The 20,032-nt window shown below is 47.0% G+C and overlaps 1 protein-coding gene across 1 annotated transcript in view; it reads right to left on the minus strand.

The window, feature by feature from the left end:
* Positions 1-3,875: 3,875 nt before the first annotated feature.
* Positions 3,876-20,032, minus strand: part of ATM (ATM serine/threonine kinase) — an 86,641-nt gene continuing 70,484 nt past the window's right edge. Inside the window, exons 54-63 of the mRNA XM_038761547.1 lie at positions 18,591-18,673; positions 16,702-16,842; positions 16,025-16,141; positions 14,663-14,812; positions 12,985-13,150; positions 11,782-11,868; positions 11,444-11,558; positions 10,049-10,112; positions 8,858-8,994; positions 3,876-6,240 (exon numbers count right to left, since the gene is read on the minus strand). Of these exons, the coding sequence (XP_038617475.1) occupies positions 6,057-6,240; positions 8,858-8,994; positions 10,049-10,112; positions 11,444-11,558; positions 11,782-11,868; positions 12,985-13,150; positions 14,663-14,812; positions 16,025-16,141; positions 16,702-16,842; positions 18,591-18,673 (1,244 nt within the window). The 3' untranslated portion in view covers positions 3,876-6,056. The remainder of the gene's footprint in view (positions 6,241-8,857; positions 8,995-10,048; positions 10,113-11,443; positions 11,559-11,781; positions 11,869-12,984; positions 13,151-14,662; positions 14,813-16,024; positions 16,142-16,701; positions 16,843-18,590; positions 18,674-20,032) is intronic.

Below are 20,032 nucleotides of genomic sequence, written 5' to 3' on the forward strand. Positions count from 1 at the left end.
CTCCATGAGGGCATTGATGGTGGCTCACTTTCTTGTTCCCGTCCTCTGTGTTCGCCCCTAGGAAGAGGCTGTTGGCTTGAAAGCCTGCCGGCCCCTCAGAGCCCATCTACAGGGGGACGGGAAAGAGCACAAGCCTGAAAGCCACGTTACCTGGGTCCGATCCCAGCTCTGCCCCTTGTCTTGGGCAGGTCACTTCACTTCTCGTATGCCTTAGTTTTCTCATCCGTGAAACCGTCCCCCTTCTCCCCTCCTACTTAAATTGCGAGCCCCCTGTGGGACAGGGACAGTGTCCAACTGATAGCTGTGGCCCCTGTTAAGTGTCTACTAGTGGTATTAAGCACTGGAATAAAGACTAATAATCAGGTTGGACAGTCCAGGCAGGAGGGAGAACAGGTAATGAGTTCCCATTTTACAGTTGAGGAAACAGCCACAGAAGTGACATGCCCCAAATCACACAACAGATTACCCTTTTTTTAAAAATGATATTCATTATGCATTTACTATGTGCCAGGCCCTGTACTGAGCGCTGGGATACATACAAGCTTATCAAGTTTGTTGTATTGAACTTTCCCAAGCGCTTAACACAGTTCTCTGCACACGGTAAGCGCTCAATAAATACAGCTGAAAATTGGACGCAGTCCCTGTCCCACAAGGGGCTCCCAATCTCAATCCCCATTTTCCAGATGAGGTAACTGAGGCCCAGGGAAGTGAAGTGACTTGCCTAGGGTCACACAGCAGATAAGGGGCAGAGCCGGGATTAGAACCCAGGTCCTTCTGAATCCCAGGCCTGTGCTGTGTCCATGCCGTTTCTTTACCCCAGTACTTAGTGCTGGAAATATAGTACGCACTTAACAAATACTATTTTTTAAAAAAAGATATAATCTGTCGTCACCTGGGGTAAGTCACTTCTCTGCGCCTATGGGGCACAAAATGTCCGGAACAGGTGGGCCGATGACAGACAGCAGGTAGCCAACATGACCGCCAAGATAAAGCCGTACTGTAGATCCATAGCCCAGCCTCGGTAGCCACCCACGTTAGCCAGCTCTTCTTCATGATTCTCGGCACATCTTTGACCGAAAACCGTCATCGCCACAGATGGCCGAGCCCCAGCAGACGCGGAATCCTAGAGCTGAGACAAGAACGGGGGCCTTCGGATTCCCACGGCGGTGCCCTTTCCACTGGACCAAAAGAGTAAGCACTTCAATTCACAGTATTTTAAATCGCTTATTTTGCGGAGCGCTCGATACCTAAGAGTTCAGTAAATGGCTTTCACGATCGAGGACCTCAGATGGTGGGGGGGAAGGAGAAAGAGGGGGAAGCCAAAGGGGATAAGAGACATGTTTCTAAGTGCTTTCGGGGAGGACGAGTACTCGAGAGGTCCAGCGCAGACTGTAAGATCCTTGTGGGAGGGAAATGAGTCTACCAACTGTTATAGTGTACTCTCCCAAGCCCTCAATAAATGTGGAGTGTGGTGGGGAGAGTAGGAATCGTTCACTGGGGAGAGGCTTCATAAAAATGGGGCGAGAGTGACAGACTGGAGAGGGTGTGAGAAAGAGGGTGAAGATGGGAGACACAAGGCTAAGACTCAGTAATTATCTTGAGAGGAATAAAGGGTGTAAGCTACAGTGGAGTGGGAGAAGGGAGTGGATAGACAGGAGGGAAGAGGGAGGTTTCCCTACCTTAAAAGCCAACGGCCTGGAGTTTGGCTTGATGTAGAGAAGAATGGCTCTTCATTTGAGGTTTTTCAAAAGTAGAGAGACGTATGCAGAGCAACATTTTAGAAGAGTGATCCAGGCAGCAGAGTGAGGGATAGACCGGAGAGAAGCAGCGTAGCCTGGGAGAGTCAGACGGAACCGGGTTCTAATCCTGCCCCTGCCCCTTGTCTGCTGTGTGACCGTGGGCAAGGCACTTCACTTCTCTGGGCCTCGGGTCCCTCATCTGTAAATGGGGATGAAGAGTGTGAGCCCCATGTGGGACACAGACTGTGCCCAAACTGATTATCTTCTATCTACCCCAAGCACTTAGAACAGTGACTGACTCATAAGTGCTTCACAAATTTGAGAGGAAGGGAGAGAAACTGAGATTGGAAGACGCTACTGGAATGATCAAGTTGAGCTATAATAATAATAATGGCATTTATTAAGCGCTTACTATGTGCAAAGCACCGTTCTAAGCGCTGGGGAGGTTACAAGGTGACCCACAGGGGCTCACAGTCTTAATCCCCATTTTACAGATGAGGTAACTGAGGCAGAGAAGTGACTTGCCCAAAGTCACTCAGCTGACAATTGGCTGAGCGGGGATTTGAACCCATGACCTCTGACTCCAAAGCCCCGGGCCCTTTCCACCGAGCCCCGCGGCTTCTCAGAAGCACCTGGACAGCACGGTGGCCGTCCGGATGGAGCGGAAAGGGCGGTTTGCGGAAATGGTGCGAAGGAAGAACGTGTAGGTTTGGTGACAGGCTGATGAGGGGGAGGATGTTAGGTGGAGGAGAAGGCTGGGGAGAGGAGAGGAGGATTCCGTTTGGGTCATGTTGAGCTTGCAAAGATGTCCTAGAGGAAATGTGACATTGCAGAAAAGGAGACAGGCAAGGACCAGCAAGGAACATACAGGAGCCGGCCGCACGGTTGAAGGGTACATAGTTTAAGCCGGAGAAGAGAAGAGGACAAAGAATGGGCCCTGAGGAGCCCCCACAGTTACGCAGGGGAGGGGAAAAAGGGACGAGAAAGATCAGCCAGAGAGGTGAAAGAAGCTGAGGATGGGGATTAAGACTGAGCTCTATGTAGGACAGGGATCGTGTCCAACCTGTTTAGCTTTTAGCGACCCCAGCACTTAGGATAGTGCCTCGTACATAGTAAGCACTTAACAAATACCATGGGAAAAAAAGTAAAGGGAAACGGGAGAGAATTCTCAGGAAAATCAAGGTTAGACAGTGTTGAAAATAAGCCACCTGAGAGATCGAGGAGGATGTGGTGGGATGCTCTGCACTCAGTAACTTGTTTAAATACCGTTGATTTGGGCAGAGGAGAGTCTGTTATATTTGACAAGAAGGAGGGCATTGGTAAGGGCTGTTTCGGGGAGTGGGGGGAAGCAGGGAGTTGGAGGAAGTAGATGCATATAATCCATCTGGACGGCAACGGGGAGGCAGGGCAAGAGCCGTAAGATGAAGAATCATTCAGTGAATGGAATGTATTGAGCACTTTGTCTCCAGAGTGCTGTACCAAATGGTCAGGAGAATGCAGTGCAACAGCGCTGAAAGACACAATCCCTACCCTCAAGGAGTTTACAAGCTGGTGGGAAGAGTTTACAGACATTAAAATAAATTGCAGACAGGAGAAACGGCAGAGGAGAAGGCTATGCACGGAAAATAAAGATGAGAGTCAGTCGATCGTATTTACTGAGCGCTTACTGAACACGCACTTGCGGGAGTACGATACAATAATTAGCAGACACACTCTCTGTCCACAACGAGCTTACAGTCACAGGTGGTGGGGAATGAGGGTTTAGTCGGGGAAGGCCTCGTGGACGTGTGATTTTTGGAGGGCTTTAAAGAAGGCGAGAGTGGTGGTCTGTCGGATAGGATGGGGGAGAGGGCTGCAGGCCAAAAGGAGGGCGAGATGGAGGTTCAGAGGCGGGTGTCAGAGAAGCGAATTGTGCGGGCTGCGTTGTGGTAGATTACGGAGATGAGACAGGAAGGGGAGAGTAGACTGGGTGCCTCAGAGGTGGCCTTCCGGTAGAGGAGAGCCTTTTTGAGCACTTGAGGACAAACACATTTTCCTGCCGAGCCTCGTCGGGCCGGCCTCCAGCCTCGCTGGACGTGGCGAGACCGAGGCTGATCTGTCCGTCATCCACTAAACACACATAAAGGAGCACACACATTCCACCGCGCCCGGTAGCATCTACCCGGACAAGGATTCTTTATTGAGAGTTCCAAAACTAGTATAAAAAAAATTTCATGAAATACAGTTCTATTCCTACGTAGCAAAATCATTCTAAATACACTTTATCCCTACATTCAAAGCTAGCGGGACGTTTTCCTCTAACTAGCTAGCATTAGCTTATCCAACAGATCCAATTTAGCTTAAGCTCTCTTGGGAAATTTAATGTTCCCATCAGTTGTATTCTTTTTTTTTTTTTCTGATTCTTTTATTTCCCTGCAGTTGTCTTTTAAAGGGGAATGATTATTCTCTCCAGACGAAACTGACTTGCGGTTTCTTCGTATCTTAAACCTGGCTAGGCCTTTTTAATGTGCCTGATTCTCACGGGGGTTCCTAGTTAAACCGTTTTCTGTCCATAAGCAGCTTGAACGGGCCCTGGCTCCGATCTACTTCTTTGCCAGAAGCGATCCTGAAACGACCGAAGAAGCAGCGTGGTAAGCGAGCAGGGCCCGGCTTTCGGTCTCGTCCGTCGTCGGCTTTCGGTCTCGTCCGTCGTGAGGGGAGAGTGATCGGGTACGTGCCCTCGGCATCTCCTGTCGCCTTTCCTGTCACCACCCGCGTCACTGCTCTGAGACCCCGAGCTGGTCCACGGGACACCAAAGCCCGGTTGCAGCAGCCGAAACAATTTAGAGAACCATCCCACTTCCTGCCTACTAAAGCCGGAATTCATACTCGCCCGTAAAGCCGGTCACTTTAACAGTTTGGCCTAGAGGTTTCATTAGAGAGGACTCGCATTGAAATGGTGACACGCATACAAAACGAAATGACCGAAATACCTACAAAATAAGTCACCTGTTGCGAACTAGGTTGATGAAGACTTTGACTCTCTAAAGAATAAATGCATACTGGGTCAGCTTGCCGCTGAAGAAAGTGCAGAATTAATTTAAGGTCTAAAAATCACCTGTCAGCCAATGTTTAAAAAACAAAGCGAAACAGAAGACATTTCGGTCTACAAATTAACTCATCTTCTTGGGAAATTAGGGTGAATTTTGCCAGGGCCAGTTGGCAGGGAAATGATGGACAAAGCCTTGGTCAGCAAAAAAGTAACCCCCTTTCAGCTCCAACTAATCTTCTAGCAGCAGAAGTAGGGCTAGAAATATGGAGGGGCCCAAATTCAGCAGCTTTTGTGACAAAATGCCAGAGGTAAAAGGAAATTTACATTCTTTACATTCTCTAAAGGGAAGTCCTGTATTTCCTATGTGTCATCTCTAGCTCCTACACTCTTTTGAATACAAATTCAGAACTTTCAGACTCAATGGCTATCAACAGTCAGTTATACGTAGAAAGGAGGAATGTCAGTCGTGTTCAGAAAAAGAGTAAAATAAGCCCGATTTGATATAGGAAGTGCTGGTAATAATGGTTCAATTATGTCTCCCTAATATTACCTTTTCTGTTATCTTTCAACATAAGTTACGGTTAAAACCTGGTTCAAAAATAACCTCGTAAGGTAGGTGGCCCATAAAATCTGATTCGGCCCAATTTTTTTTCACTTCTAGGTTTGAATGTGGCTCTCACTGTTCCAGTACTGAGTAGCTCTTCTTCTCTTTTGTGCGTATTTAAAAAGGATAACTCAAGCGCTTAATAAATGCCACTTGTGATGATAAAATAAGTTTCTTGTCACTATCGCCCCACTTAGCAAAGTGCTTCATCCAAAGTAAACCGCTGGCTCAAGTCCAGTGGAACATGTACAGGCATTCAGCGGGGAAAATAGAAGCAGTATCAATATGCAATCATCTGATTCCTACTTTTTTCCTGTTGTAAAAAACAGGAGCTCAGTAAAAAACTTGATCATGTTGTGAACCAGGATCAAGAGAGGGAATTTACTTCAAAGGAGGCAATCTAAAGCAAAGGTAAACTGGAGCTTTTTTTTCTTTCTTTTTTTTTTTACCATTGCCCTTCCTGGCCTTGAAGAGAATACACGTTTTTCAGTGATAAGTAGCACATCTTGGGGTTCTGGCTACTCACCTGCTCTACAGCCGTGTGAAGCCGAAACGCCACTCAGCAAGACCACCTCAGCCCGCAGGCTGAATGACAATGTTTCCGAAAGGCCGAACGGCGGCAGGACTCGAAAGGTGGACGCCAAACCGGTGGTACTTCGGAATCCCAGTCGGGCGGCAGAACTCACACCCAGGCCTTCCAGCCCGGGAAGAGGCGGCTGAGATTTTTGGGGTCCACAGCCTGCTGGATGAGCAGGTTGACCTGCCCCCCGACGCTGAGCACGGTTCCCTCCTCCACTCCTTTGAGTTTCTCCTGCAGCCTCATCAGCACCCGCTCGGCCACCTTGTTGAAACTCTGGTCGACCCCACTGGCGGGAGAAACCGAAGATTAAACAACTTTGCACATAGTAAGCGCTTAATAAATGCCATCATTATTATTATTATTATAACTGAGGAAAAGCCATTTCATCAACTTTGGGGAAGGGGAGAAAACACCGCGTCCTGTTCATTGAAGCTGTCTTTTCAGCCACGGCTTTTTCACTTTTTCTTTTTTTTTTCTTTGGGAGTCAATAACGCCACGGCCCTAAGCTAGGTTAAATCAGTGGCATTTACTGAGCGCTTACTATGTGCAGAGCACTGTATTAAGCGCTTGGGAGAGTACAATGCATCCGAATTAGCAGATGAGCTTCCGATCTATTCATTCATTCATTCAATCCTCCAGGAAGCCTTCCCAGACTGAGCCCCTTCCTTCCTCTCCCCCTCGTCCCCTTCTCCATCCCCCCATCTTACCTCCTTCCCTTCCCCACAGCACCTGTATATATGTATATATATTTGCACATATTTACTACTCTATTTATTTTACTTGTACATATCTATTCTATTTATTTTATTTTGTTAGTATGTTTGGTTTTGTTCTCTGTCTCCCCCTTTTAGACTGTGAGCCCACTGCTGGGTAGGGACTGTCTCTATATGTTGCCAACTTGTACTTCCCAAGCGCTTAGTACAGTGCTCTGCACACAGTAAGCGCTCAATACGATTGATTGATTGAGCGCTTACTGTGTGCAACACACTGTACTAGGTGCTTGGGAAGTACAAGTTGGCAACATATAGAGACGGTCCCTACCCAATAGCGGGCTCACAGTTTAGAGCGTCTAAATTAGTAGATGCTAACTAAATGCTGTTACTAATCTTATGCTAAAATCAAGGTACAGAGTGCCAGCTGGAAAGCAGGGGGTGAAGAGAGCGATGGAGAGAAAGCTGGAGGAGAGTCATGAGGCCAAAGGTATGGAGTTTCTCCCTGATGTGGAGGGGGACGGGTAGCAGCTGCTGGAGGTTTGTGAGGAGTGGACAAATGGGAGCTGAACTACATTTTCGGGAAGATAATCTGGGCTGCAGTGGGGTGCAGATGGGAGAAAGAGAAACCGAACACTCGTTACGGATAGGGAACGTGTCTGCTAATTCTGTTGTATTTTACTCTCCCGAACGCTTGGCACAGTGCCCTGCACACAGTAAGTGCACAATAAATACGATTGATTAGACTCTATTAGATCCGTCTAATATAATTAGGAGTTGACAAACTTAAAACAAGGGTGGTGGCTGGATGGGTGGAGAGGAAAGGGTGGACCCAGGACATGTTGAGGAGGAAGCCGGACGACAGACGAGGGGCGGCGGGGACATTCAAGTGCAGAGGTCTCAAGGGAAGAGGTTGGGATGAGGAAGATAGATTTGGAAGTCATCTGGAGCAAGGTGGGAGTTGAAGCAATAGTGGCACATAGAAGCAGGGACGTGTAGACTGTGGGATCTAGAGAAAAGTTTTTTAGTTCAGGGGAGACTGGAGCGTGGTTGACGGCAGAGGGGAAGTACGAAGTAGCGGTAAGAAAGGAACAATCAATGGTATTTGTTGAGATTTTATGGTGTGCAGAGCACTGCACTAAGCGCTTGGGAGAGATAGATTTGGTAGAGGTGATCCCAGCCCGCATGGAGCTTATCCATGTAGCGGGGGAAATAAATGAAAGTGCTTCAGGGTTGCAGACCCAAGTGCATAGATGACAAAAGGGAGGGCAAATAGTTGGAGAAATGAGGGTTAGTCAGGGAAGGCCACTTGGAAGAGGGGTGATTTTAGTAAGGCTTGGAAGAGGGGGAGAGCAGTGGTCTGTCAGTTATGTTTGGGGGGGAGGGCGTTCCACACCAGAAGGAGGACATGGGCAAGGGGATGGAGGTACAGTGAGCAGGTTGCCGGACTGAAGTGTTGGGATGGGTTGGAGTAGGAGTTCAATGAGGGGAGCTGATTAAATGCCTTTAAAGCCAAGGGTAAGGAGTTTCTATTTGAGATCGTTGGGCAACCGCTGGAGGTTTATGAGGAGTAGGATCTGTCGGCTGAATGTTTTTTTTACAAAAGTGATCTGGGTAACAGAATGAAGTATGGACTGCAGTAGGGAGAGATTGGAGAATCACCTGCATAGGGGTGGTAGTGAAGCCACGGGAGTATCTGAGTTGTCCAAGAGAGCGGGTTTAAGCGGAGAATAGAAAGGGACCCCAAATTGAGATTTAGGGGACTATGAGGCAGAGGAGGTGCCGGCAAACTGCATGGGAGGAGAACCAGAAGAGGAAAGTATCAGTGAAAGAGATGGGAGTCAGAGGCACAAGTAGTGAATTTAGCAAGCAGGAAGGAGAAAGAGCGGTAAGGTGATGGGGAGACTTTGCCAAGTTCAAGTTCTCCATGACTGGTTTCAATTTTACCAGCAAAATAGCTGGTGAAGTCACTGAGGTTAGGGAAGGTGGACGTTGCAAGGGAGTTTCAGGGGGCGACGGAGCGACAGGGAGCAAGAGAAACAGACACAATGACAAGAGCCAGCTGTCCTGGGGACGGAGAGAGCAACACTGCCTTGCTTAGTGCTCCGGGCTCTCTCATCACCCCTCCGGGCAGGGCTCTGAAGCCAGAGATTCCTAGACCACCCCCCCTGCTCTAAGATAGAGACCCCTCACCTGAGTTTTCGATTCCATTCCTGGTCCTCTACATTCAAAGTGGAGCTCAGCTCAGTCTCATCTTCTGGCCTCTGTTGTAAATATAAAGCCTTCAAGGGGTTCATGGTCCAGTCAAAGAGAGGATCGTAGAGCAGGACCTGAACAAAGAGAGGGTATTAATTTGTTAAGGTTTTTTTAGGTACAGCTGAGGTATCTACTTACAGTAGAAGCACAGTCTGACGTACAGACATTCTGAAACGCACCCAGAATCGTGACAGCCATTGGGTAGGAGGTCCTCTCCTCTTTTCCCTTTGATGCCATCATTTTTCTTTTTTTAATGCAATTCGTTAAGGACATATTCTGTGCCAGCCACCGTTCTGAGTGCTGCTAACCTGGTCGGACTCGGTCCGTGTCCCAGATGGGGCTCGTGATGTCGAGCCCCATTTTGCAGACGAGGTCACTGAGGCCCAGAGAAGCGATATGACTTGCCCAAGGTGTCACGGCGGCCAGGTGGCGGACCCAGGATTCGAACACGGGTCCTTCTGACTCCGCGGCCCGGGCTTTAACCACTGGGCCCCGCGGTCTCTACTTCCGTTGCATCACGCTTCCGCCGAGAGACCAGCACAGTCACAGCAGGACGGGGATCGCGTCTACTTACGCTACCGCGCTCTGCCCACAGTGAGCATTCAATGAACACCACTGACTGAGGCTGCGCTCGCAAGCAGAGGCTCTTAGCCTCCCTCTCTGTCCCAAGCTAAGAGAGGCATAATCAATCAATCGTATGATGAATGAATGTGAATTTATTAATGAATGTGCAATCGCAGACCTGCTGGTTTCCACCCCGTGAGGACAACACCAGGCTCTCCCATTGAGAATTCTAGATGGTGCCTCAGCCCCGACGACCGGCACGAAGGAATCGATTCTAGTGCGAGTGGTTTGCCCAGTCCCGCTCCGCCCTCTCTCATCCCTGCCGGGGCACGATGAGCAGGGAGGGCTGTGGGAATTGCCAGGTGCACATAAAGGTTTAGAGGAGCAAAACTACCCCCTGCCGTGGATATTTACTGGTCAAAAATTAGCATCATCCCTCCACGCAACCGGCCTCAGGCCTGTACGCGTTACCGACCGGCTCGACCTCCAAAACGCCGTGAGGAAAGAGGCAGAGGAGTGACGCACGACTTCCCTCCCACCCGACAGAGAACGGAGGCCATTTACCTCTACGATGGTTAACAGAGTTTCCTGGGAGTTCCTCATGACCTCCATCGTTTTCTCACAGCATCTACAGCACACAAACAGAAAAGGGTCGGTACAGGCTTGCTTCCCCCTTTGAAAACCGAAAATGTTTTCTACATTTTTCCCTTCGCAGCATATCCCGGTGATTAAAATCGAGGGGTACACCCTTGCTAGTGGAGTCCCCGAGTCTCCCGCGGCCATCTGGGGCGGACACGTGTCTGTGGGACGGGATTGAGACCCGAGGCCCTGGTGGGGAGCATTTCCTAGCTTTCCGGAAACCATCTTCGCACCCGGATGGGAAGGTACGTACTCCTACTGATCCGCTGGAGCTTTTCTTCTGGTCAGTACTGGTTCTACTACCTGTTCGTAATATTTTAATGGATTACTTTATTGTGCTTGGGCCCTGAGGTTAACTGAAGGGAGACGCTGGAAAAACCCTCCATTAGGTATTTCCATTAGGGGGAATGTAACTGATAACAAGTGGCAGTGACTGAAGGCATCTGGCTAGTTTTATACTTCACTTGGAAAACACAGTCGTCCCTTGACGTTGAGAAACATAGACCTCATAATAGATTATGAAATACGTAATAATAATAATGTTAAGTGCTTACTATGTGCAAAGCACTGTTCTAAGCACTGGGGGGGATACAAGGGCCCATGTGGGGCTCACAGTCTACATCCCCATTTTACAGATGAGGGAACTGAGGCTTAGAGAAGTCCTGTGACTTGCCCAGGCAAGTGGCAGAGCTGGGATTAGAACCCATGACCTCTGACTCCCAAGCCTGGGCTCTTTCCACTGAGCCACGGGCGCATCCTCAGGAGGTGGTATGAATGCAAAATGCCAACATCATCTGCTACAATTACTAGCGATTCAACTCAATCTCTCCACTCTAGGAGACGCTACCCCTACCTTCCTGTAAAAACTGTAAAGAAATCACAACACGGTGATTCGTATCCAACACTCTTCTCATTTTTAGCCCCCACAGGCCTCAGCTCAAGGACAAGATCCGAGTTGCTTGCCACGCACCAAAGATCGGGGTGTAATTAAGAGGGTAAGAACTGCCATTTCCGGATCAGTCCGTCAGTCGTATTTACTAAGCGCTTGGGAGAGGACAGTGTAACGGACCGTTCCCTGATGAGAGCCACGGTCTCGTCTCTGACACAGTGGCACCTGGGTGGTAGGAGGAGCTTTTAACAGTCACCCCTCCGCTGGCCAGCGTGACTTTTCTCCCTTTCACCTTCACCTTTTCCCTCGCTACGAACCTCGTTATTGCCAACTTTTGATCTGAACCCCGGATGGAAAAATGTGTACAATTTGACAGGGCGAAGTACGGCAGGCATAAAATCCTCCCCTCCCCGAGACGTGTGGTCACTTACCTTCTGAAGACCCCTTCCACACCTGTGATACCCATCCCGTCTACTATGTCCCTGGTTAGCCTGAAAGGCACCGTTTCTGGCGTGGGAAGGATTTTGCCTTGCTCAAAAGCCACTCCTAAAACAAAGACAGGACAAAGGGTTACAAAATGGTTTACGGTCTGTCAGTCCATCCGTGGTATTTACTGAAGTGCCCGGGAGAAGCGAGACCCATGCAACCTGCCTGCGGAGAATCTGCAGTCTACGGGGAGGAGACGGACCCCAAAATGATCTACGGCTAGTGGGAGCAAGGGGGATGAATATAAAACAAAATATAAAGATGACTATACTTTACTACTGACCTAAATCGATGTGCACCAGCTCTGCCGACTGCTCATTTATCAGGATGTTCTGTACATGACGATCGCCAAGTCCAAGTATGTAGCCAACTGAAAGGTGGGAAAAAAATCTCATGATGACACTGTTCAGACAGCATTCAATTTGTCAAACTACCTGCAGTTTTCTCATTCTCATGACCAAGCAGTCTCCATTACAAAAAAGGAAAGTTAATTCTAATATTAGTCTGGGGAGTTATTTTTAAGCTCTTAAAATAAATGCTTCATGGGCAAAACCAGCAACAACTGGCTGAATTTTGAATTAATCAATGCTTGGGAAGTTTGGGTTTCATCCCAAAGACATCTTGTGAAAAATGTGTCCCCCATGCCTATTGGTTTTAGAGTATTCATTCAGTCTATTTATAATTCTTTCACTCTCACTTGATCAAAAGGCAACCTTTCAGTATCTAGTTCATGCTTAACAAAACTATTCCCAGTGCTCACGGTTAGCCAGGCAAATTCACTGCTATCTTACTGGAATTGGGTTAAACCAAAACACTGTTGAGCTCAAGTTATAGCTGAAAGTAATTCAAGATCCGTGAAGAATTCTGCTTTTTTCTCTCAGAAATAAAACTTTTCTGGCAATATTTTTTTACAGTTCAAGCAAACATCATCAGCATGGAGCAGGTGAAGTCTAACTAAAATACTATGGCGATATTATGGTTCTTAAAACAACAGGTGTTCAGTACACCTGTCCCATAAAAGCAGATATTCTAGTATTTGGGACATCTTCCTACTGGAAACATTACTGAGCCCTTCAGAAATATCTACATTCTAAACCACCAAATGGGTATTAGCTCATCGAAATATTAGATGCTAGATTAAACGCTCCAAATAAGACCAGCAGGCTCAGTATAGTAATAGCCATCTTCCCCCCAAGTAAAAATACAATAAATACAATGAAATGTGCAAGGCTGTAATATTGGTCTCATGGCCTAAGTAAAATGTATGGAGTGGTAATAATAGCAACAGTAATAATGATAATAGTATCTGATAATCCAGTTTCCGGGGGCAGCCTCCCTCCTGGTTTGTCCAAAGCCCCGTTTCCCAGCTCAAAGGTTGCCCGCAAGCGTAGCGGTTTCTGTTTATAATGATGGAATTATTAAGCGCTTACTATGTGCAAAGCACCGTTCTAAGCGCTGGCGCTGTTCTAAGCGTTCGGCTGCTCACCGATCGATGAAGTGGCCACGCTGCGAGTGTACGCCAGTCTCCTCTCGAACCAAACAGCTGGATCCAGGAACTTTTCCATGCAGAAGTAGCGGAACACCGGCTGAAAATTCTTGCAGACTTCCAGGAAGGTCTCATATTTTTCTTCAAAGGATTTCTTCTGTATGTCCTTTGAAATAAATAACAGATGATTAAAAGGCTGCTTCTTTCGTCAGGAGCTCAATCAAATCATTGCGATCCAAAAATGTTCCTAAATCCTTTGGGGTCACGAGATTCACTCCCTCAGTGGTTGAATTTGATTGATTTTTAGACTGTGAGCCCACTGTTGGGTAGGGACTGTCTCTATATGTTGCCAACTTGTACTTCCCAAGCGCTTAGTACAGTGCTCTGCACACAGTAAGCGCTCAATAAATACGATGGATTGATTGATTGCAGTGCAGGTGGTGTCACATTAAACGTAAAGAGACTCTCTTGAAAATACAAGTCTCGCACAATCTATAATGTTCCCGTGAAACCTGATGAGGATGAAAAAAATTATGGCATTCCTACGTGGGATAAGGTCGTAAGCTCATTGTGGGCAGGGAATGTGTCTGTCTACTGTTGTACTGTACTCTCTCCCTGCACCCGATAAGCGCTCAGATACCTGTATACCTGGATACAGGTACCTGTATATATGTATATATGCTTGTACATATTTATTACTCTATTTATTTATTTATTTATTTATTTTGCTTGTGCATAGCTATTCTATTTATTTTATTTTGTTAGTATGTTTGGTTTTGTTCTCTGTCTCCCCCTTTTAGACTGTGAGCCCACTGTTGGGTAGGGACTGTCTCTAGATGTTGCCAATTTGTACTTCCCAAGCGCTTAGTACAGTGCTCTGCACATAGTAAGCGCTCAATAAATACGATTGATGATGATGATGATACTGTTGAATGAGTGGAATGAATAAGGCAACGTAAGGTTTATGATCTGGGACAACGGGGGTCCCAACTTCATTAACTGAAGAGCTGCGGCCCCAAACCACGGTTGAGACATGCCGAAGCATTGGGAGAAGCAGCGTGGCTCAGTGGAAAGAGCTCGGGCTTTGGAGTCAGAGGTCATGGGTTCGAATCCCAGCTCCACCCCATGTTTGCTGTGTGACCTTGGGCACGTCACTTAACTTCTCTGAGCCTCAGTTACCTCATCTGTAAAATGGGGATTAAGAATGTGAGCCCCACATGGGACAACCTGATCACCTTGTATCCCCCCCAGCGCTTAGAACAGTGCTTTGCACATAGTCAGCGCTTAATAAATGCCATCATTATTATCATTATTATTATTATGCCGAAAAGAAGAAAAAATTAATTAGCCTGTGAGCAGACGTCCTCAGAGAGCAGACATCACCAGGACGGTGGAGACAACACCGAGTAAAAGGTTGCCATTGGACCGATGGATTTATAAGGTGCGTGACTAAGTGCAGAGCACTGTCCTGAGTGTTTGGAGAGGGTACAATACAGCAGAATCAGCAGCCATGTTCCCTGCCCACAACGCTCTTACAGTCTAGGGGGGATCTGATCACTGCCACCCATTGCCTTCCTTCCCTCAGTGTTTTCAGACGGGACACTCATAGCCTGAAGTACAGTAGTCCTACGACCCGAGCGAGACATTTGACAAGGCGAATCGCCCGATTACTACTTACCATCATTTTCTGCTGGCACTGTAGAGCACTGAAGTCCTTCGGCCTATACCTCTTATGGGCGCCGTTTTCACTGTTGACCAGGAATTCGCCAATGGGCACGGTCCCCGTGCACCACTCCAGGACCCCGCTTCGTTGAGAAAGGGGAACCACCTAAAGGAGCCGAAGGAACACCATTAAGGGCGTCTCAGGGCCTCCCGGGAGCTTCCGCGGCCCAACTCAATCCAACAAAATCTGGGAGCATTTTTATTTCATTATTTGATTTCCATTGAGGCTCTCTACGGATTTACTTTGCCGCCCCCAGTTTCTGTGGCTCAGCTGGGTGAGAAGTTCCTTTTAGCATTTATTCATTCTATCATATTTATTGAGGCCTTACTGTGCGCAGAGCACTGTACTAAGCACTTGGGAGAGTGCAATACACCCCAAAGCCAGACGCATTCCCTGCCCACAACGGGCTTACAGTAAGCGCTCAATAAATAAGATTGAATGAATGAGCTTACAGTCAGCAAGCAGGAAGCCTCATTGGAACAATATATTTTAGTTCAGCTGCAGTTTCAGAGCTTCTTGATTGCTGTTACCATTTCCCTGCAGATGGACATTTACAAGAAATTGCAGGACTAGAGATCGAAGCTGGAGCTAATAATGGGATTATTTTTAAACTGCGCTACATGAAAATGAGCATATTTTTTGCGGGCCATTATTGTTGGATGGGAACAGCTTTGTACCAGCTGCAGACGACCATCAGACTGAAATGCGTACAAATATAATTCTAGAAGCACCTGTCAATCAATCAATCGTATTTATTGAGCGCTTACTATGTGCAGAGCACTATGTGCAGTGTACTGTCAGCAAAACACTTAAAATTTGGGGGGGACTAATTTTGGCAAAGAATTAGGTAGATGAAGATTCAAAAAGCTGACCCAGGTCATTTACATAAAGAAACTCCTCATTCTCAGTATCATGAAGTCACCCCAATCAGTGATCTGGAACATTTCTGGCCTGAATTTCAGGTAAATTTCCGAGTTGTTCAGAATGTGATTCTGCTTATTCTTTTATCTAGTACAATTATAATCTTAATTCTGCACAGCCAAATGGGAACATTGAAAATATCTCCTTAATGCGATGGCCAACCAAGGATAGCTCACAGAATCAACGCGTTTCAGGCTAAACATCCTGGCTTCATTCTACACAATACTTTCTTTGTGAGAGAAAAGAGGTCATTGGCAACCTAAGCACTTAGCAAACTGGAATATACATTAGGACTTGCTTTAAAGGAGAAAGCCAAAAAGCAGAATGGCAAAACAATAAAACTACCAGTTTCCTCTATGCCTCCGTGAAGAAGCAGCGAAATAAATAGTTACTTACCTTATAAGTACAGATAGTCAGTTTTCTCTTTCTGGTTTCAGTGTTTCGCTGGAGTAGCGTATTACACATCTGGAAAACCTGCTGCATTACAGCATCTTGTCTCAGGTCATCCCGACCCTTGAAAATAATCATACGATTACGCTACTACAGAGCAACGTCTCCAATGGAAAGGAAGAAAACACAAAGAGACAGTCCTCTTTATTCCTCTAGGATCCTGAAATCCCAGAAAGTAGAGGTAGGGCTTACTGGATTTATCTCTGTGGAGGTTATTTGTGTCCAAACAATGGTATTTACTAAGCACCTAAGCTCTAGCCACTAGGCCACGTTGCTCCATTACATACACATATGACAGGAGAGAAAGGAAAAAAGTAGAGAGCAAGGGTTTTTAAGAAGATAGAGGGGATGGGATTTCCTCTTAAGAAAAGCTGAGGAGGAGAAAGTGGATGTGCAGTAGAAAGAAGTTGGGAAGGAAGGGAAGACCTTGGGGAAATTGTCATCCGATGGTGTCTATTTTCAATTTAAAAACGATTTTCCTGTCAAATGATCCTTTTCCCCGACCACGTAAAAACTGGACAACCAATGAAATGGAAAAAAAGAACCAAAACAAAAGAACCAAAACAAAGGAATTGAAAGCTCAACAACAAGTCACCAAAGCTTGACTACAACACCGAGCTTACCTTGACAAGCTGCCTCCTTTCCTTGCCATCTGAGCCCACGCAATCTATTATTTTAGGCAGATTCAGGCCTCCTGCCAGACGGAATTCTGGCTTAAACGAGTAAATAGTCACCAGATTTTCATACTTCCCGGTTGGGTCCACCTAGAAATAATCATAGTAATAGTGGTACTGGTTAAGCGTTTTATTATCTGCCAGGCCTCGTACTACGCACTGGGGTGGATACAAGCAAATCGGGTTGGACAGAGCTCACGTGGAGCTCATAGTCTCACGTGAAGCTCACAGTCTCAATCCTCATTTTATAGATGAGGTAACGGAGGCACAGAGAAATCAAGTGACTTGCCCAGAGTCACAATCGTATTTATTAAGTGCTTACTGTGTGCAGAGCACTGTACTAAGCGCTTGGGAAGTACAAGTTGGCACACAATAGATAAGTGGAAGAGCCAGGATTAGAACCCAGGCCCATGCTCTGTCCACTAAGCCATGCTGCTTCAAGGTCAAAAAAAAAAAAAAAGCACCATTTCCTAGGGGATAAATCACCCTCAGTTCTGGCATAATATGTGGTTTACTTCACATTTTGGCTAGAAGGCGAAGGCGGGATGAGAGACGGTTGTTCTGCCAACACGAGCCCGCCTGAATCAGTGGGGCACAATGATGGAGGAAAACGATGGGTGTAGGTGGCTGTCTGACGGGCTGAGGACTATAAACAACCACACAAATCTTCCCTAATGCGGGGGAAGAAATGCAGTACCCACCCCACGTTCAGAACTGCAGGTAGGAGTTACCAGAAGAATATTTCAGTTCAACACTCAAAGAGAAGCATGCTGTTATACTGCTTGAAGTTAGACAGCAGTTGCTTGCTACACTTTCCACCCAGATAAAATGTACAAGCATTTCTCACCTCAATATCAATAACGATTACACTTGAAATTTGTAAAAATCTCTCCCCGGTATACTGTGACATTTAATACCTCATTTAATGTCTTCACAACACCCCTGAAGTAGAGAGAGGTAACTATTACAGTCACTTCTACCGTAACTTGTGTTTTCTTTATGCAGTTCCCAAGGAATAGAGAAGCGTAATTATCACATCTCTGTAAATTGACTGTAATGCTCTTAGCTATGTTCCTTCGTTAGCATGACTAAGGAACTGCAACTACTTAAAATGCATAAAATTCTGGAAACTGATTTTAAGCAGTGCACAAAGGTTCCCAAGGAGGTGACGAGGTGACTTCTTACTGTCTGAGTGAAAGTCAAAGCCTGAGTGAAAGTCAAAGCCTGAGTGAAAGTCAAAGCTCACTGAAATTTTAGCCTTATAAAGTTAGAAATAAGCTGTGGAGTGGTTGGTTTTGTTTGCCATAACCTTGAATTTCACCCATTGTGATAAAAGCCTGAACTTTCCTCTCCTAGAATCCTGTCTGATCTTCCTAAACCGGGAGGAAGGTCACCGATTTTAAGGAAGGAAATAATAATAATAATAATAATAATAATGATGGCATTTATTAAGCGCTTACTATGTGCAAAAAACTGTTCTAAGCGTTGGGAGGTTACAAGGTGATCAGGTTGTCCCACGTGGGGCTCACAGTCTTAATCCCCATTTTACAGATGAGGTAACTGAGGCACAGAGAAGTTAAGTGACTTGCCCAAAGTCACACAGCTGACAATCGGCAGAGCCGGGATTTGAACCCATGACCTCTGACTCCAAAGCCTGTGCTCGTTCCACTGAGCCACACTGCTTCTCTATGACTGGAGATACTTGAAGGCTCGGAACTTGTACTTCCCAAGTGCTTAGTACAGTGCTCTGCACACGGTAAGCGCGCAATAAATACTATTGAATGAATGAAACAAGTCAGACAGAATGTGAAGCACAGACTTCGCTTGGCTTTCCTTACCTTAATTTCCATGGTGGGGACAACCACATCTTTCAGATTCTTTAGTTTTGTGATTGGCTGGTCAGCCGGGATACGGATGCCTTCTGCGTGCAAGGAAAAGGATGTTTTGAGGTGAGTTCTGTGGAAAAGAGGCCTGAGGGAACTCCACTTTCCTGGTCCTTCCCAATAGGTTGCTCCCAGCCTCTGCCAGACCCAGGATCGCAGGGACTGCCACCGGCCTGGATATTAGCCAGATCGGAACATGCAGCTGGGCCCAAACTGTCCGGCCCGAGTTTGACCTGGGGGCGGGGGTCAGACCGGCCTCCTCCTCCCCCATCTGAAGACAAATGCCGTCTCACCCCAGCCCCAATATTTCGGGGAGCCAAAAATAGCCCCACGGGAAAAAAGAAGAAGGAAGACAGTAAATCTGAATTCACCCCAATCCTATAAAGACTGACTCTAGACCCAATCTAACCCAGCCACTGGACTGGTGAGACCCACAGGACCAATCGGATCCCAACAAAGGACCGTTCTGTGGTTCCCACCCTGAGTTAAGCTTCCAGTGCTACACGTCACACAAATTCATTCATTCATTTGCATTGATTGAGCGCCTACTGGGTGCAGAGCACTGTACTGAGCGCTTGGTAGAGTACAGTACAACAGTAAACAGACACAGTCCCTGCCCACAATGAGCTCACAATCTCGGGGGGTGGGGGCGGGGGGGAGACAGACATTAATAGAAATAAATTAATTACGGGTACGCACATAACTGTGGTGGGGCTTAGCCGATAAACGATAGATATGTACGGAAGTGATGTGGGGCTGAGCCAGCGGAAGAACAAAGGGAGCAAGTCAGGGCGGAAGGGAGTAGAAGAGGAGGAAAGAGGGGCTGAATCTAATAACCGCTGATGTGCTGCTACTCTTTCAGCTTTAATAATGATAATAATAATAATGGCATTTATTAAGCACTTACTACGTGCAAAGCACTGTTCTAAGCGCTGTGGAGGTTACAAGGTGCTCAGGTTGTCCCACGGGGGGCTCACATTAATCCCCATTTTACAGATGAGGGAACTGAGGCCCAGAGAAGTGACTTGCCCAAAGTCACACAGCTGACAAACGGCGGAGCCGGGATTTGAACCCATGACCTCTGACTCCAGAGCCCGGGCTCTTTCCACTGAGCCACGCTGCTTCTCTCAGTCTTCTCTCTGAGCTTTGTCCCAGCACCACCACCGAAAGGGACAGGACAGGGGCAAACGAACGCCCGCCGTGCTCATTTCAGAAAGTGTTCCGTATACATTCAAGGGCTCGGACTCTATTAACGTGTGGTACAGTCCCCCTTTTAGACTGTGAGCCCACTGTTGGGTAGGGACTGTCTCTATGTGTTGCCAATTTGTACTTCCCAAGTGCTTAGTACAGTGCTCTGCACATAGTAAGCGCTCAATAAATACGATTGATGGTTCTCA

Source organism: Tachyglossus aculeatus, chromosome 20 (assembly GCF_015852505.1).
Source record: "Tachyglossus aculeatus isolate mTacAcu1 chromosome 20, mTacAcu1.pri, whole genome shotgun sequence".
In the NCBI taxonomy this organism is placed as follows: Eukaryota; Metazoa; Chordata; class Mammalia; order Monotremata; family Tachyglossidae; genus Tachyglossus; species Tachyglossus aculeatus.